We start from the raw sequence: 18434 nt of genomic DNA on the forward strand, positions 1-18434 counted from the left end.
GGGGTAGTCAGCAATTAACTGGGCACAAGCAAGGAATTACTACTAGTTGAGAACAGATGTGACCCCTAGCCATACCTTCATTTCTGAGGGAAAGGGCACCCAGCTGTGTGTGCAGTTATTTAAAATCTTATTTTCTGTAAGGTGGAATTATACTTGTACAGAAGGTTTTCAGGACTTAATTTGAGAGCATTTATTTGGGGTCACAAGTTGTTTTCTAACTGAAACGCCCTTGCTGATGTGGTCACATCCTCTATCGGATGCCTCATCACATACAATTCCCACAGAAAGAACCTGGGACCTGCTGTTCAGGACCTTTATGTCACCAGAGAAGTGCAAAGTGCTGGAGCTACAGCTGAAATCTGGGGTGGTAACTGGCTATTGCTGCCCAGTCTGTTATCAGGCAGTGTCAGAACCAAGTCATGCTCCTGTTGTTTCAGTGTCAAAAAGACACATGCCTTTCCCATTTTTATTTCAAGTGTTCTTGACATGGTAATTTATCAAGTGTCAAAGCCTCCAAGCAGAAATAAAATACAGAGATGATGGGAAAACAGAAGAGGGGGATGAAGCTCATCAAAGAAGCTCCAAGTACATGCATCATGTAATCCCTGTCATTTTGCATCTTTGTTTAGCTGTGAAATCTGTTACAGCAACTACTAGTGGCTTCCTCAGATGAAAAGCAATGAATGCAATTTTTAAGTTCCTTGATGAGCTGTCATGCAGATCTATCACGGCCATGAGAAGGGGGCACAGCAGAGCAAAATGGCAAGACATGTGCAACTGACAAAATATCAACTCTCTGAAGGCATCCTAAGGTGATTTACAGCAGGATAAATCTACTGTTCAAATGAAGGCAGTCCTCACTGAAACCATATCCTAAACTGGCATGAATCAAAGGTCTACAATGAAATGTCATGTTGTCTTCTAGGTTTGGAAATGAATATGAGTAAGATTGTCCATTTCTTTTTTTTATTGTTTTCCCTTGGGGGGAAGAAATTAAGCAAATACACAGCAGGCTCTAGCACACAGCAATTTTGCTGTTTCCCACTATTTTTATGTATCCTAATAATTCTTTCAAGTTTTATGTGTTCTGTGTCTAATACAGCAATACGTTCCTCCTGCCTGTTGTAATCCCATTTCCCTGCTCTCCCACAGACTGCAGAGCCTGGGCTAGCCAGGCTCCAGCCTGGAAGAGTTCACAGCTCAGAGTCTGGCCTGTGAAGTCACTCAGACCATAATCCCGTAAGCCTTGCATCCCACAGGAGAATTAAGGACAAGGAGGGATGCAGCTGGGCATGTCAGAGAGTGGAGAAATAGGCAATCTGGGCATCTGAGCAGATGGAGGGCATGGGGTATGCGGGTAGCTGGTGGGTGCTGCTGGGCAGTTAGTTAACTGGGAGGGCTGGCAGAATTCAAAGGGCTAAGACAGACCTGAAGGGAAGGGTAGCATCAGGTGGTAGGAGAAAGGGGAGGGAAGGAGAGTTATGTAGAGTGCACGGTGGCAGAGAGCAGGGAAGGACTTGGTAGCTGTAACCTGGCTTGGCAAAGTGAGCACACAGTAGAGCTGACCAGAGGGATAGGCAGACTGGTCAGATTGTAGGGAACTGGCATAATTCACTCTTCCTCATGTTCTTTGCAAAGGGCTTTTCTCTATAGTCCTGGTGCAGAGAAGGCACGCTGCTCCTCTCTCCCACTTCCATGCACCCTTCTCTCCCTGAACACATTCTCAGGGAAGAGACAGAGGAAGACTAAACACAATATAAGAGGTTTTCTACCTCAACCTTTTTCTTTTTGGGAGGTGGAAATGTTGGAGTTATGATTTGATCTCTCTTCAGGCAATACTATGCATGTCTTAACTCTAGCTAATGAAAAAGGCTATTTATCTAATAGACCTTTAATCATGAGCTCTACTTAAAAATCAATTGCATCATACAACCATTATAGTTAAGCTCTAAATCTCAGGTATCTTCCTGTAATCTGAGGATTTTCCTCTGAGATAACAGAGATGATTGATACGCAGCCAGGTTTTCAAATGCTCACCACAGAGTACGGGCCAGGTTTTTCATCCAGATGTTCCTGGTTTGGATGCTTTTAATGAAAGTTTTCAAAGTTCTTAGCTCCTGCTGTGGTGTGGTTTGCATGAGCAGTTAAGGGTTTAGCTATCTCAGGAATCTGACTGTGCCCACCTCAGTGCTGAGGTAATTTAAAGCTTTGGTCACAATGCTAAAAAGCATCTTGATTAATTTTAGCCCAATTGCCCTAAGGCACAACTGACCACAGATAAATGATGGTTCGGTCTCTGGAGGACACGTTTGTTGTCGCTCTCTGAGCCTGCTAAGACTCCACACCATTTTCATATGTTCAGCTTGTCTGATGTGTCTGTGTCACACTGTGTGATCATGGCACACATCATTTGCACTGCCAATGTGACATCTTGTTCTCCGAGGTGCCTTGCTTCTAAATGCCCTGAGACGCAATAAAGGCAGAGTTCAGCAACACCAAATGCCAGCTGTGGGGAAAGCGTTTGGCCAAACATCAGCAATGAGGACTGCTGCCATAGCCATAGCCTTGATTTCTTTCTACCTGCCAAATGGAACACTAACCACCTTCTCCATCAGTGTTTTAAGGACATCCAAGGAAGCAGCATGACCTTGGATCTTCAGCACAAATTCTTGCTTTGCCTTGAACTGTGATGCTTAATGATGGAGGTGGTCTAGTGAATGAGGTAAGACTCATATATGTGTTTTAACATTGCAATAGGGGAACCATATTAAAATACCAAAATTGCAAGTAAAACCCACAAAGGGCAAAAGAAGGCAAAAGCTTTTGAAAGTGCATGTTGCCACGTTGCAACCTCTAGAAAAACTGCTTATTTTACCAATAAATCACTGGCCCTCAGAAACAAGAATAATTTAGAACATGGGTGCCTAAAGAAATTATAGTCCCACCAGGAATAAGGACACCCTTCAGGAAGGGCAAAACAGGAATTTTTCCAAAAGCTAATGAGTTAAATCGCCGTGATTGGAAAATCGACCCCCGCCCCGGGACTCAAACCTAGCCCTGGGAGAAATAGCCCAGGAGGGATGGCACGGCCACACCTACAGGAGGAAAGGAAGAATGTGCCACGGCGTTATGGGGCACCTTCCCGGCCATCTCCCGTTCGGAACCAGCCTGGCCCAGCGAGCAACAGGTCGCCGGCACAGGTGCAGGTTCGCCCTGACTCCCCTGGCCGCCTTTAAATAGTCACGGCACGACACCTTTCCTTGGCACGATGCTCAGCGGGTCCCTCCGGGGTTAAACCCCTCACGCTCCTCCTCTTCCTCCCCACTCTCAGCCCCAGCCTGCCGGGGTGGTCCCGCAGCCCCGGCCCGGGGCAGAGCCCGCCCTCCGTAATCCATGCGCGGGCGGCACCAGCAGCATCGCCGCCGCGGCGTTCTCGGGCGGAGTGGAGCGGAGCGCGCTATGCCCTGCCGACTCCGTCTCGCTTGCTCCGATTGACCGGTGAGTGCTGACGAGCGGGGGGTAAGCAAAGAGGGGTCCCTGGGCAGTGCTCTCCCACGGCTGCCCTGCCCGCGGCGGGACCGCGGAAGGCAGCAGGTGGGGGTGGGGCTCCTCTGCCTTCCCCGGCTGCTCCCGCTGCCCGCCGCAGAAGGTCCTGGCCGGGAGAGTGCGGCTGCGGGGGAGGGCCGCTTCCCGGCGGGAGGAGAGGTGTCGGCGGGCGGGGGCTCGCCGTAGGAAGCCGGGTGAGGGAGGTGAGGGGGGACTGGTGGCCGTCGAGGTCAGCGGCTCCTCGAGGGAGTGGGGCTGCCTGCGGGGAGAGGGTCGGTGGGGATCCCTGGGGAGCTCATCGAGGGCTGGGAGAGCGACCTGTGGGATGGAGGCACTGTGCGGGGAGCCATGGCGAGGGTGAGTCGGGGGCAGAGGGGCAAGTGTGTGCTGAGGGGAGCCGAGGAAGCGAGCTTGCGAGCAGGGACCCCGCGGGAGGGACACGTTTGGCCAGCGAGAAGGGGCTGCGGCACGGCAGAGCGGGAGCGTGGCGGCCCGCGGGGAACAAGGGCGGATCTGCCGCTCAGGAGAGGGGGGGGCGGGGGCGCGAGTGCAGCGGCTCCACCCGGCGGTCCGTGTCTGGCGGGGACGGCTGAGCAGGAGTCGGCTGTGAGTCTCCGGCTGCTGAATAATAGAGTACTGAGAGCACGGTGGGGACAGCCCCAGAGATGTCTGGCGAGAGGGGGAGGAAGGCTCCCATTGGGGCCACCTGCCCGGGGCGAGGACTGGGGAAGCGGGCAGTGGGGCCTGAGCGGTGCAAAGAAGGAGGAGGGGAACGAGGACACCGTGCTGGCCTCGAAATCCGCTTGTCAGGGGCGGAGACAGGGAGGCAAAACCCTGCCCTGGCTCTGCGGTGAAACCGTGGATGTGAGAGGGCAAGGGGCCCGTCCGCTCCTGCCGTGGGTCCCTGCTCGGTACGGCAGCCCAGTACCGGCAGCTCGCTGCGGCGAATGCCGGCTCCGAGGAGTTGAGGCGGCGCGGCTCGGTGTGTACCTGGGCAGATCCCGCCAGCCCACCCCAAACAGGCAGACCTTTTTCTTGGGTAGAGTGAGCTCTGCTGCGAGCTGGGGACCTCATTCGGGAGCGGAGGAGGAAGGGGCAGTTTGTGGCAGTCGCGGTGGGTTGCGTCTTCCTCTGCACACACACGCAGGGGAGCAGCTGAAGAAACTACCACATCGGTAGGTTTCCAGCAGAGGCAGAGCTGCGGTTCCCGTGCTACTGTGCAGTTTGCAGATCAAGGACCGAGCAGTGTGACAGAGAAAGAGGTCTCTACAGTTTTAGTAATGTGAAGGAAGATGAAGGGAAGGCTCGTACGTGGGGTCTGTCGTCACGGTGTTTTGGTACTGGGACACGTACTCAGTCCTCATCGTTCACATTTGCCAAAAATCTGCCAGTTTTGGGGCTGGCTTTGCTGCATCTTTCCATTTGATGGTGAAAAGTGCTCTCACGGGGAATACTTTGAATACGAGGGCAAATGTGCCTCTTAAAATGAGGTTAAACGTTTCTTGTTCAGTTAGTGAAAGATACTGAAACGTGGGCAATCAGAAAGCACACCTCCCTGGGAAGGGAGGGAAGATGTCTCCTTTGGAATTTTTACAGTTCTGTTTCTGTTGTTTGCAAATGACTAACACTTGTAAAACTGCAGATCTCTCTGTGTGTTGCTGTTTATGTTTGTGTAAGTGTCTACTCGGAGTGAACTGAGTTCTGAATACTCAGTTTTCCTGGTTTGAGCGCTTAACTTGTTTGGAGCATGTAGCAAGCGTGTCAGATGCATACTGAGGCCACCTTGTGTGGCAGATTTTATTTTTTGAGTGCTGCACGACTCTGTTGTGCAGTTCGTGCTGCTGCTGAGGTTTATGTGCTTCCTGCTCCTCCTGTAGCAGCAGGCTGTAGTTGTGGAGAGGCTTACGACTTTTGAAACACAAACTGAACCTTATCAGCTTGCTAGCGTCTAACTTGGTTTGCTGCATTTTGCCTTTTGAACATGGAAGTAGTGGTGTGGCGTTTTTAAAATGCATACTTAAGAGTTTTAGTCTGCCTGTGACTGTTTCAATTGATTTCACTCTCTGGGGGTTACTTTCATTGGAGCCATCTCACTGAAAGGAGTTATGGACAGATTTTCAAGTGACTAATTAAAAAACGTAACAAACATAGCCAGATCCTTTCTGTTGGCTTCCTATGGACAGCAGCATCCTCCACTCCCTGTTGTGGTTCACCAGCAGGCTCCCACGTTGAGCTTCAGCGGTCTAGCCTCTGGCTGACTGAATTTCGGTTCACAGGGTTAATCATCATTGCATCACTGCACTGCAGAGTGTATTTGCATGAATTGCAGTGTTAAATAGAGGGAGGCCAGTCCTGGTGAAACAAAAGAGCTGGACCTCCTGCTGTTTCTGAGCGGTGTTACTTAGAGCTGATGTATCATGGACGAAGTTGCTGAACTTTTGCATCTCTTGCTCTGTCTCCTTTCATCCTTCTTAAACTTACAGTGGAGTTACTGAAGTTCTGTTGGTTTTGGGAAAAAAGAATGTTTAATAACAGGTCAATTCTGTTGGAGATACACTAATACTGCAGCATGCTTGGAAGAGGGGTGATGGCATTCTCCACAGATAGTGTTGAAACTCCAGGAATTACGTTTAGTAGTGTGTACATGTAGAGTATTGATGGCAACCACAGAATAAAAAGGAAAAGCTCGTCTTTCCAAGGTGGACACTTGCAAACCACACAGAAAATAAATTAAACATACTCTGTATAATACATATTTTATTAAGTACTTATCAGGAGTTGTGTTTTGGTGTGGCTTTTTCAAAACCAAAACATAGTAATGAAACCGGTATCTTATTGGGTAGTTAATATAAGCACTTCAAAGAATCACACAGCTGCTTCTTAGTTACTTGAACTTGGGGAGAGCTGTACTGACAGTTACTGTAGCTCACTGACTGCAGTGATGCCATGCTGTGTCTGAGGAAATGAGATGACCACCTGCTGCCATGAAGAGCACCATAAACTGCTTTGTAATTCTTTAAAAGTGTCACTTCTGTGTATGTCATTCCTGAAGTTCTCACAATTACAAATGTCATGGGTAGACTTTTCCGCTTCAATGCTGTTTGTCTGGCATGTTTAACTAGTAATGCCCTCCCAGGTAAGTTTCTTAGAAATACAAGGTATGGACAACTGCTGGGAGCTTTTTTAGATGTTGAGTTATTTTTAGGTAGGTTGAACACATATTGAAAAAAGAAAAGAAAAAAGTTGCACAGAAAACTCTCTCTTAGGCTGTAGAAAGCTGGTGATAATGGGGAAAAAAAAAACAGGCAGAAAAAAAATAACATTTTGGAGCTGGAGTCTTCTTTTCTTCCCCTTTCACTGTTCTTTAACAAAACACTCTTTTCCAGGTAGCAAAGTAGTCCTGGCTTGATGTGGTCTAAGTTCCTCTGCTCCCGTGTTGAGCATTGTGTCTCAGAATGGTTGCTAACGTTGCCCTTTGGAATAAGGCTTGAATAAGTCTGCTGTTTATAGCGTTATTACTGTCGGTGCTGCTTGGTGTTCTCTAGCCATAAGGGAGAAAGAAAGATTGGAGTTTTTCTTACATCAATTAGACTTTGGGGAAAAAAGGCTATTTCTAGTTCTTTGATCTGGTCTAGTATTCCTTTGTTCCATATTTCTCTTGATCTATCTTCTGCATGCAGCACAGCTTACTAAACAATCCTGTAACATGGTTTCTTGCAACTGGTGTTCAGAAAGGTAGCCTGTGTTTTGCCACAGGCCATAAAGCATGGGAGAGACTTAAGTCTCACCTTCCTACTCATTTTTGCCTTCAGTGTTATTTGACTTGGAAGCACTTTGGAAGTTAAGGTATTGGTGTAGGTTTGGGCTGCTGAGATGTTAGCATTATTTTGGTGTCATTCTTCCAAGTGACACCAGGTTGGACACGAGAAGCATTTGTGTTGGGCAGCGCTGCTGAAAAGAAGCAACAGAAGCACAGGTGTGCCAAGCAGAGGCTGTTTGTGCTGGGTGCTCCCCAGTTTTCCCTTCCAGTGAAACTTTAGTAGACCTCCAGATTTCAAAGATAAGTCAGTCTGAGGGGTGGGAAAGTCAGTGTGGTGATTGCTGGTGTGCTCAAAGTGTTTGACTTACAAAGTTAGAAAAGGACAGAAGGTTTTTTGTTGCCTTTTGCTTGGATTTTTTTCTGTGGAGGCTACCATGGCCCATGCTGAAATCAAGGAGTCTTGCCGAGCCCCAGGTAGATGAAGATGTGGTCAGATGTTTTTATTGGAAACCTGGGGGAGGCCCTGTTTACATTTCTGGAGTGGTGGTTCACTGAACTGCTGTGGTGTTTTTTTAGGTGTTTTTTTTTGTAGATGCAGATGGGCAGAATCCAAGGGCATGAGATTGAACACATCCAAGTGCCGGGTTCTGCACACTGGCCACAGCAACCCCATGCAGAGCTACAGGCTGGGGTCAGAGTGGCTGGAGAGCAGCCAGGCAGAGAGGGACCTGGGGGTGCTGGTCGATGGTAGGCTGAACGTGAGCCTGCAGTGTGCCCAGGCAGCCAAGAGGGCCAATGGCATCCTGGCCTGCATCAGGAACAGTGTGGCCAGCAGGAGCAGGGAGGTCATTCTGCCCCTGTACACTGCACTGGTTAGGCTACACCTGGAGTCCTGTGTCCAGTTCTGGGCCCCTCAGTTTAGGAAGGAGGTTGACTTGCTGGAACGAGTCCAGAGAAGGGCAACAAAGTTGGTGAGGGGTTTGGAACACAGCCCTGTGAGGAGAGGCTGAGGGAGCTGGGGTTGCTTAGCCTGCAGAAGAGGAGGCTTGGGAGTGACCTTATTGCTGTCTACAACTACCTGAAGGGAGGTTGTAGACAGGTGGATGTTGGTCTCTTCTCCCAGGCCGCCAGTACCAGAACAAGAGGACACAGTCTCAGGCTGTGCCAGGGGAGGTTTAGGTTGGCTGTTAGGAAGAAGTTCTATACAGAGAGAGTGATTGCCCATTGGAATGGGCTGCCTGGGGAGGTGGTGGAGTCGCCATCATTGTAGGTGTTCAGGAGGAGACTTGATGGGGTGCTTGGTGCCGTGGTTTAGTTGATTAGGTGGGTTGGATTGGTTGATGGGTTGGACGCGATGGTCTTGAAGGCCTCTTCCAACCTGGTTTATTCTATTCTAACCTTCTTAAACAGGTTTAAGCGTCCAAAACCATCTCAATGGCACCCTGCTTTAGCAAGCTGCCAATAAATATTGTTAACTTCTGGTTCCTAAGGGGAGCCTTGAAGTAGTTTAAGTTAAGAGACACTGACACCTGTTGTCACCTTCAAGGAGGGTGAAGTTTTGGTGTGTTTTTTGTTGAACTTGTCAGTGATGGAATCTTGGAAGACAATTAGGAGTAGCTGGCATTGGGAAGGTTTTACTGAAAGGCTGAGATTCAAGAAGCTGCAAGATATGACTTGTAATAATTGCCATCAACTACAGGGCCATCAGGTGGCTGATTAAATGTATTGTGTAACTGTTGTAACATGGCCTATTGTATGCAGTCAGAACAGCAATTCAAACATTGTTTCCTTAGTTTTGTTTCCCTGCTGTATTTGTTTTTGAAAACTCACTGACCTGGAAGTGTGCATAATTGTCTTGTGGTTTGTTTTCTTCCCCCCTCCCTCTTCCAAGTAGAGTGTCTGCAGCAGACCATATTATGCGCTACCTTCAATCTCTCCTTTTTCCTTGTCTATCCTGTATTTCACTTGGCTTTACAACTATTGATCAGTTTCCTCAGAAGATTACAAGTTACCTTGCACTTCCCCATCTGCTTGCACACATCTTAATGAGCTCTTTCTTGTTTTCACCAGAGATGGTGCGCTGAGTCATTTCCCTGAGCGGCTTCTGTACCACTCCAAAGCAAGAATCCTTCGAAGAATAAAACGTGTGAGGGCACACCAGCATTTTCCTGGCTAGAAAGCCAACCCTCAAGTGAATGTATTGAAGATCCTAGACTTGGTGGGACCAATATCTCTACCTCCAGTTTTATGAATACTGCTAGCCATGGCTGTGGAACTCTGTTTGCTGTTGCTGCTGTTTTGTGGAAGTACTGTTTCAGAGGTACAGCCTATATACAGACCACCTCCTGGGACTCTGGATTTTGGATTTGTTCCAACCAAGATGTATGATACAGGTGCATACCATGAACCTGGGCCAATAGGGATTTTGTTTAAAATAGTACATGCATTCCTGTACTTAGTGCAACCAAATTCTTTTCCTCAAGGTAAGCAGATAAACCTATTTTTTTTTTTAATGAATTTTTGTTGTTGATGTGTTCACCCTGTTGTAGATACCAGGGCCATAATTTGGAAGTGAATCATATGAAGGGCATTTAGTGGCATGTGTTGTGTCCTGGAAATATGTGCAGTTCCATTGAAAAATAGCACTTTACTGCTAAATGTAGTTGGGGCGAGGCTGTTAATGGAAATGAAATGTTGAAATTTCACAGAACTTTGTTTATGTATCTCAAAGTTGTCACTGATGCATTTGAGGCTTTTTTATTCACTGAAACTGTTGTTTGCATATACTCAGAAGCATGAGATAGGACTAAAGCATAAACTGCTTTGTATTTAATATCAAATCCATAACAGACTGCTCTGAGATTTGCATAGTATGATACACAGTCAGATGGTTATAGTATTACAGAATTTAAAATGGAAATGTAGCATCTTAGAATAAATTCATCTCCATTATCTCTGCATCCACACTTAAGTTCCATTACCCAGCCATGTGTAATTCTTGTTCCATTGTAAGCTGTCAGGGGACACAGTCTCAGGCTGCGCCAGGGGAGGTTCAGGCTGGATGTTAGGAAAAAGTTCTATACAGAAAGAGTGATTGCCCATTGGAATGGGCTGCCTGGGGAGGTGGTGGAGTCGCCATCACTGGAGGTTTTCAGGAGAAGACTTGATGGGGTGCTTGGTGCCGTGGGTTAGTTGTTTGGGTGGTGTTGGATTGGTTGATGGGTTGGACGCGATGATCTTGAAGGTCTCTTCCAACCTGGTTTATTCTATGTATTCTATGAATTGAAGCTGCATTTCTTTTATTGAGATTCCCTCCCCCTATTCCTTTCCTGCTAAGTTGTCCCTGCTGAAAGAAAAGTGAAGATACCAGTGTGTGCTTATTGAGGTTGCTTTGATCAAAGGGTGTTTTTAGGAGCACTGTTTGGGGATGTGGTAGTTGCATCAGTTCTCCAACGTGCTTTCTGCTTGTCTTCTGAACCAGTCTTACCCAAGGTGTATTGAGGGTCACGCCCTGAAGCTGGCTAACATCACCTTTTGCTTTTGTGGCCTCTTGACTTGTGTTAAATATGCAGATGAACTATTTGCCTCTCTGCCAGACCTGGTATGTTGAGATTGTCATCTGCTTTCAACTCCTAGAAACATTAGTTCACTTTGCCCAGAGCTCTGCTTGAATGTTTTGTGGAAACTTGATTTCATTGAAGCACTTACTGTGTTTGTGTATTAACAGGAAGTTGGTTACAACCTTATGTCAGTATTCACGTGATGTGTCCTAAGCATGTAAATAATTGAGTATAGAATTGATGATCAAGATGATTGATGTGTGGGGCTGCTTGTAGTGAGTTCTGCATCAAGTAGGTGTTGTGAAATCCAGCTTTGAAAAGAAAGGAGACATCTAGAAGTAAATAACTTTTTTCTTAGCTTGCAAACTTTTAACATCTTGTACCTTTTCTTCCTTCCTCACAGATACTTTTTTGCCAAATCACTAATTTTTAGCAGTCTGGCTTTCATTATTTGCATTAGGTGAATTCCTTTTCCCATGCCCCAAAGTACCTCACTGCAAAATACAGATTTGACAGATCATGTTGGTTTGACTCATACCATTTAATTGGCTAATCCCCATAATCTCTTGTGCCATATGCTGTTCTATTTTCAAATTCAGTGTATTAATGGTGTAGTTACATATTTATTTTAAGATTCAAACAGCCAACTTGAAATAGAGTTAATTCCATAAACATAATCACAACTGGGCACAGAAAGCAGTAGCTGTAATGTAGAGGAGAAGTGTGATTCAAGTGCAGGACTTAAAGATCTATATGACTGACGTCCTTAGTAGTTTTATTCCCCCCCCCCCCCCAGTATTTTGTAAGTACTTTATGTTTGCTTTTCCAGTCTGTGGTTAGTGTTCTTGGCTGGGAGGAAGAAAGTGACAAGATTGTCTAATTGTATGTAGGTATTCCTGCCATTGCAAGTTACCTTTAAGCTTTCAGTAGTGCTCTGGTAAATATGGTGCAGTGCAACACTGATAATCCTTCAGTCCCAAGTATGCCTTGTAGGAAGAAAGCTAGTGTGAGCTTTATATTGTTAGGGAAAAGCGTAAGGTGAAGTACATCAGTCATTGGGAAATGTTAAGGCTTTGCAGCATGCAAAGACGTTAACATTTATCTTGATGTTCTTCCAGGTTACACAGAAGTTGAAAGGGATTGCCTCATTTAAAAAAAAGTCAGTCAAGGAATATTTTGCAAGGAGTATGAGTTACATCTGAGTAATTATTTACTTGCTTCTAATTTTGCTCATGCCGTCTGGTTTGCGGACTTAAAACTTAATCAAACTTTAGATTTAATAGGTAAATTATTAATGGGATGGAATATGGTGCTTGTGTAAAGCAGAGTAACAGAACCAGGGCAAGGAACTGTAACTCCTTAAGGTGTTTTTTAAATTGCTAAGTCTTGAAGCGTGGCACCGTGCTCTTGCGATATGGCAAGGAGCTAGTTCTAAAAAGTGACCTAGGAGATCTGATTGCAGTGCTTCAGTGAGTGTGAATAGACTCTGCTTTCAACTTCACTAGTCAAATACTTCTGTCCTCGCATGATGATGTACTGGTGTAAATGGGAGTGTATTTCCTCTCAAGCATAAACTGTTAGGTGGGGAAGCAGCTCCACTTTGAGTTAATGATACACTGGGGTGGAAAAGAGTAGTCACTGCTTTGCTCTCTGAGGCTCAACAGGTCACTTCAATCTTGTGCCTTGGTTTCTTCAATTCTAAAATGCAGGTGATGGTGCTGTTACTCTTTTTGTTGAGGAGTGTGTAGGATAAAAATGATTCTTTGCTGTTAGTAGCACCATTTAGATGATGGGAAAATCGCAAGCTGTTTCTCTCACTCAGCTAAGACATTAACAAAATATTGTCAGTTCTTCTCTTAGAATTTGTCATGAACTGAAACATTCCTTTATTATGTATGGTTATGCCATGGTGTATAGCACTTGCGCTGGAGACCTTCAGGTGTGAACTTGGTGTAGACAAGGCACGGTCAGACTGCTGCTATGAGTATCTTACCATGGTTTTGTCTTTGTTCCCATGGAAACGAGTTGTTAGTTGCACTAAAACCAGTTTAATCTGAGATTCCACTTGCCAGCAGGATGTGCACAACAAATCTTCTTCACAGCTTGTGTCTTGTAAGGAAAATGTGAGGAATTCACAGAGAAAACAAGCTGGGAATAAAGCTCTTGCTCCTATTTTCAGGTGAAATAAGACAAAGTTACAGGCCTGTTACCTCACTCTTCTGTACCTGAAGGTACTGCAGCACAACTGTGCCACTTAAGTTAAAACTGCTTCATTCCAGCTCCTGCATTTTTTTGCCTGGATGGCCTTGTTTCCACTGAATGTAGGTGCTTCCAAGGCAAAACACAGAGAGTCAAATGTGCTATTGACCTGTGGGGAGCAAGAGCAAGCTAGTTTTTAAACCCGGACTAAACGACTCTGTTCTTTCTGTTTGTGGGGTCTCGTTTGTTGAACAGTTTGAGGATCAGAAATTGACTATTTTAAGGCAAAGTCCTGTCTCTGACCCCGTGTGATCTTCCCCTTCTCCTCACCATGTCAACCTTCTAAGCAACTGCAAATTAGGGAGTTCAGCAAGTTAGTCTTGTGTTCCCTGGCTCTGCAATTAATATCTCATGTGAATGTCCTCAGCAATTAAAACATTTTAACATTAAAAAAATAAAAAGTGTCGCTGTAGCTGGAATAGAAAATGCATATGTAGGTAGGCTTGCTGGGCTCATAGGATGTTGATACTTACAGATTTTTATACATCAGCTGTGTTGGATGTGGGGTTCTAAAGCAAAGAATCAAAGCTCACTTTATCCCTCCCTCAGTCAAAAACTCAGCAAGTCACATTTTTAAAGCTGTAACTTCTTTGCCTGTTGGACTACGTGGTTCGTGGTTGCCCATTTCTGTTTGCTTCCTATTACGTAATAAATCTTCCACAGCTTCTCTACAGAAGAAAAAAAAAAAAAAGTCCTGTCTCTGGATGTTGCAGCGTTGGAGCTAAACTCAGTTTTGTGTAGCTGGTAGTGCCCTTTTGTTTTCAAACTGTAGACCTTCCCAGGAATGTTGGGCATGTGCACCAGATTGTGTTCAAAAGGCTGCACTCTGGCTCTGACTTACATGCAAATGCTGCAGTACAGCAATGTAAGATACTGCTCAAGGTCTTGAAAGAGTTATGACCTTTCATGACAGCTGAAATGACAATATCCTTTCCCCAGTTCCGTGAATTCTCATTTTGGGTGTGAAACTGCCCTGACGTGACAGACTGCTGCTTGAAGCTGGTGTTTGACAGCTAACCCCCTGTGCATGTGGGCTGATTTTTTGATTAAAGCTTGCATCCTGGAGCTGGGTTGGGAGCACAGGTGTAACTGCTGGTGCAGGAGCGGAGAAGAAGGGAGGGGCAAGATGTGGACTTCAGTAAGCTAGCTGTCAGATTGGCTAAACTATTGTGAAATGACAGTTTTGGGGAAGCAGTAGAGTCAGTGCCTTGACCACATCCCTGTAACTGGTTTCTTTCCAGCACTGTGGCTAGAGCTGTGGTGTGAATTTAGTGTAGTAGCTCAAGTGTTTATATGCAAAACACAGGCTTCAGTGGCAAAGGTTTTATATATAGCAAGTAGTGGTGGTGTCATTTAGGCAGAACTGGGATAAAGAGGATGATCTGCAGTGCTCCTTTATTTGGTAATATGCTGTATAAATTGAAAGACACTTCTTGTGTTGGAAGTACTGGGGAGGATAGAGCAGAAAGAGAAAAGATAAATTAGCCTCTTCTCTGCCCACTCATTTGCATTTAAGGAAGTAGTGTTTCAAGAAATCATTGCTCATTTCATGCTGGAAAGTTGAGATGCTGCTCTTGATGACATACTCGTGTAAATAAAGAACAGTCTGAGCACATTTCTGAAGCAGATTTAAAGCCTTCTTTTCTTACTTAGGCTTCAGAAGAGTAATTCCTTTTCCTGTGAACTATTCCGAATGGCAGACTAACAGATTGCTTGTGGATTTTTTTGTAGACAGGGAGGAGACAAAAGTTTTAAGGAGAGGAGACGTAAACAGATCTATCTACTAGAGGCTACTGCAGAAAACTCAGTTGTGGACATTAACACTGTCCTGATGCCTTCCTGCTGCCTTCTGTTGGAGTCTCTTCTGCAGACAATTACGTGGAAAATATGCAAGTCATTTTTTAGTCAGTAGCTGATCATCTGAAACTACACACGTATCTGGAACCCTTTCTCTACGGTATCTGTAATGCTTGCCCTTATCTGGCTGGCTGCTACCTGCCAGCTGCACCTGGGAACAAAAACCATGCCTTGACAGCAATTGGAGCATGACAATCCAGCTTCACAAGTGTAGGGACAGAAGGGAGAAACTAATGAAAATTGACCTCAAGCAGAGTTTGAGGAAGTTGGGTTAGTTTGTGGGGAAGATGTCCAGAAGTGACTACCACAAATAGCTGTGGTCATAGGCTGGAGGGCAGTTCAAACAGTAGTATCTCTTGGAGGCAACTACTCTGCTGTCCTTCTTCCCCCTCAATTTGATTTTCAGGAGCTTATCTATCCACATGGTATTGAACCCATTTCTCTCTTCTGACTCATAGTTGATGGAACTGACAGGGAGAAGGAGAAGAGATGTTAGTGAACTTGCCTGGAATAATTTGTTGATAAGGCTCTAAGGGACTTCTCAATTCCCTCATCTTGGCTATTAAGAAGCATTTTGAGTTGTAACAACATGAGATACTGCATGGATGCTGCCTGTTATTGAAAAAGCAGTCATAAGACTTGCTGCCTTTTTTATTACTATTATTACAGATCATGATAATTAGGTGATGTTAGCCCTCTCTTTGTTGTTTGTCTGACAAATTGCTTGTGTTGTCTTACAGAGCAACAGCCTCCTAGGTCTTGTTCAGTGATGTCTTTCATGAATGTTGTCAGAGTAATAAGAATTTGATAATCTTTGCAACAAATCGTCTTTCCGTAATCCTCATAGTCAATGTTTAATTACATTGATAAATATAACTTATTTTCCCTTCTTTCCCCCACCCCCCCTTCTCTGGAAAAAACAGAGAGAGAGAGAATTCTGAGGAAGAGTAGGAAAACACATCAATGCTCATACCTTCTAAATATTTACTAGTTGTCTACAAAACCCATGCTGTCAAGAAGTTGTCCAGGCTCTGCAGCATGCTGAAACAGACAAGCATGTATGGTGCACCAAGCTAAATCTTTGCTCATAATCTCTTGTAAATCCTCACCAGATGGTGGCCTAGAGAGAACTTTAGGTAGCTGCTGCAAAGTAAGCGGCAAAAAAATAGCTGCTGTGGCACAAACAATGTGCTGCAGAGGTTTTGTTGCATTCAGAAAACAGGAGAATGCAGTTTCTGTGTGGAATGGTTTCAAAGCCTTCTACTTGACTTTGTCTCTGCATGATGTATGCAAATTTATTGCAGCCTCCTAAGCAAAGATTTTTCTAAAGGCTTCTCTCTTTTTGTTCTTTCTCAAACTTCAGCAAGAACAGAACTTTCTTTGTAGTAAAGAACAACTAGAAAGTCCCCGCAAAGGTTATTTTCAGAAGAGAAATCTTTCATTCTAGGCGTCCTGTAACAGTCAGTAGTGTGGCAATTTCTTTTTTGTTGTTTTTTTTCTTTAAATCTCTTCCTGAACAGGCTCTTCAGTGCTTTCTGTTCATGTTGGTGGAAGCAGAATGTGCCTAAAGAGAAAATGTGACTGCACTAAAGGAATAAAAACCAAGTTTGGGGCAGCTCTAAGATGTGAGGATTTTCTGCAGAAGACTTAAAAATTACACTTTTGGTCTTTGTGATTAATAATCTTGAGGAAGTTAGATTTGTAAAGCTTTGATTATTTCACCCATATTTTTGGGAAATTGAGAAATTGTTTGCATGCGCAAATGAAGTTTATTGATTGTTACTTTTATCTGATCCACTGCTGTGTGATTTCTTCAGTAGAATCAATGGTCTTTTCTGTCGGGAAGGGCGCAAAGGGAGTTGTGTTAATTTCATGTTCTGGTTCAGTAAATGCTACCGATCTAAATTCCTTATCTTCAGCGCTTGCACTGTGCTTAGTACTACCTGTGCTCTGATTAAAGCTCACTCTGTTCACACCACTCCTGCCGTTCAGTCTTATTCACATCTACTTATCCTTTCACTGCCTTCTGCATATTGCAGCACTACCCCATCTTGTGTTGCCCCTCACTGCAGCCACTACAAATTGAGACTCATTTCTAGGTGGTCTGGTTAGCAGCCCTACCAGCTGTGAATGAAGCAGTACTTTGCAAGTCTACTGAGACCTTAAGAATGCATTTATGATGTTTTCACTTGTGTCATACTGTGTGTTACTGAATTTTGTGACTGAGCCAGAGTATGGTAGGGTAAGTGTATTTCTCTTGCTTTTGGTCAGCATAGGAATGCAGAATCAGAGAAGGGGAATAGACAGTCATGGTGTTGGTGAGAGGCAACAGCCTGCTGAAGGCAGAAGAGGGTAAAAAAGGTTGCTGTAGATGAGAAGTTAAAACGCTTAAGCAGTGTAGTATGTGTTTGTCATTTTTTATCTCCATTCAAACAAGTTTTTTAACCATTGTAGAATAATAGGTACATCAGCAAAGTGTCCTTCTTATTTACCCTTTTTTCTTGTCCAAGTGCATGGCTGATGGTTTACAGTTTTTGTGCATTGTTTCCTTACTGCAGATGAATAAACAGGTGATTGAACAGAGAACTTCCTGTCACCATCTCTGTAGTGTAAACAAGTGGTCCTGTGTTTAGGATTTAGAAGGAGGGAAGGTGGGTGCCACTCAGGACCTGTGCTCAAGGGGAAGAACAACAGAGTGACCTTTTGTGAGGAGCAGGAGGGTGGAAGTTGAACCAACGTTGGTTCTCAGTAACTCATGGGGAGAAACCTGGGAATTCTATACAGATAGTTTGCCTAGAAGTCGTGGGGAAATTTTTTTCCCTTGTTTGGGGACTATGGTTATGGACCAAATCTATCTTGGGGGAACTGGGAAGAGGGGAGTGAACCTTTTGAATTTGGAGTTGGAAGGGAAGTCTCTAGACTATGTAAGGGAATGCACAGATTAGACTCCTCATCTGTGGACTAAAGTGGTCTCTTAGTTGTATGGGAAAGGGGAAGACCTCTTCACCTCTGAGACTTGTCACTTGGCCTGCAGAGTGAGTTTGCTTCTTGCTCTGCAGAAAGAGGGTAGACAGGGAGTGAGCAAAGTGCCAGGAGCCTTTCAGCACCAACATGCATGGTGGCTTCTTTGGCCATCCGTGTTACTGAGCTGTGGCCTCACTCTGGATAGAATCGGAGTCAAGTGATTGCTGTGTGGTTAGGGACAGCGAGAGTCAGCAGAACTCTTAGGTATTTAAGTGGCAGTAAAGGAGCAACCTGCTGAAGCAGGCCTAAATCTGTCTCTAAGTCTGAAAGGCTTTGCTGGTTTTCTTGGACTTCTGCAAGAGTTATTCATTAGTCTGAGTGGGGGGGGGGCGGGGGGAATGGAAGTAATTGATTCATTTTAGACTAATTGTTGTTACTTATGACAGTACATGTGATTGAACTGACCCATATTCAGAGAGCTGCTGAAC

At 45.1% G+C, this 18434-nt stretch overlaps 1 protein-coding gene across 11 annotated transcripts in view; it reads left to right on the forward strand.

The window, feature by feature from the left end:
• The first annotated feature begins 3885 nt into the window (after window positions 1–3885).
• Window positions 3886–18434, forward strand: part of PROM1 (prominin 1) — a 53527-nt gene continuing 38978 nt past the window's right edge. For 10 of the 11 annotated variants that reach the window (XM_054172120.1, XM_054172124.1, XM_054172126.1 and 7 more), the window contains exons 1-2: window positions 3886–3903; window positions 9377–9789. In XM_054172120.1, coding sequence (XP_054028095.1) covers window positions 9570–9789 — 220 coding nt within the window. In that variant the 5' untranslated portion in view covers window positions 3886–3903; window positions 9377–9569. Of the gene's footprint in view, window positions 3904–4134; window positions 4153–9376; window positions 9790–18434 lie in introns of those variants that run through there. The other variant, XM_054172118.1, reaches the window with a different exon arrangement.

Source organism: Dryobates pubescens, chromosome 23 (genome assembly GCF_014839835.1).
Source record: "Dryobates pubescens isolate bDryPub1 chromosome 23, bDryPub1.pri, whole genome shotgun sequence".
Taxonomy (NCBI): Eukaryota; Metazoa; Chordata; class Aves; order Piciformes; family Picidae; genus Dryobates; species Dryobates pubescens.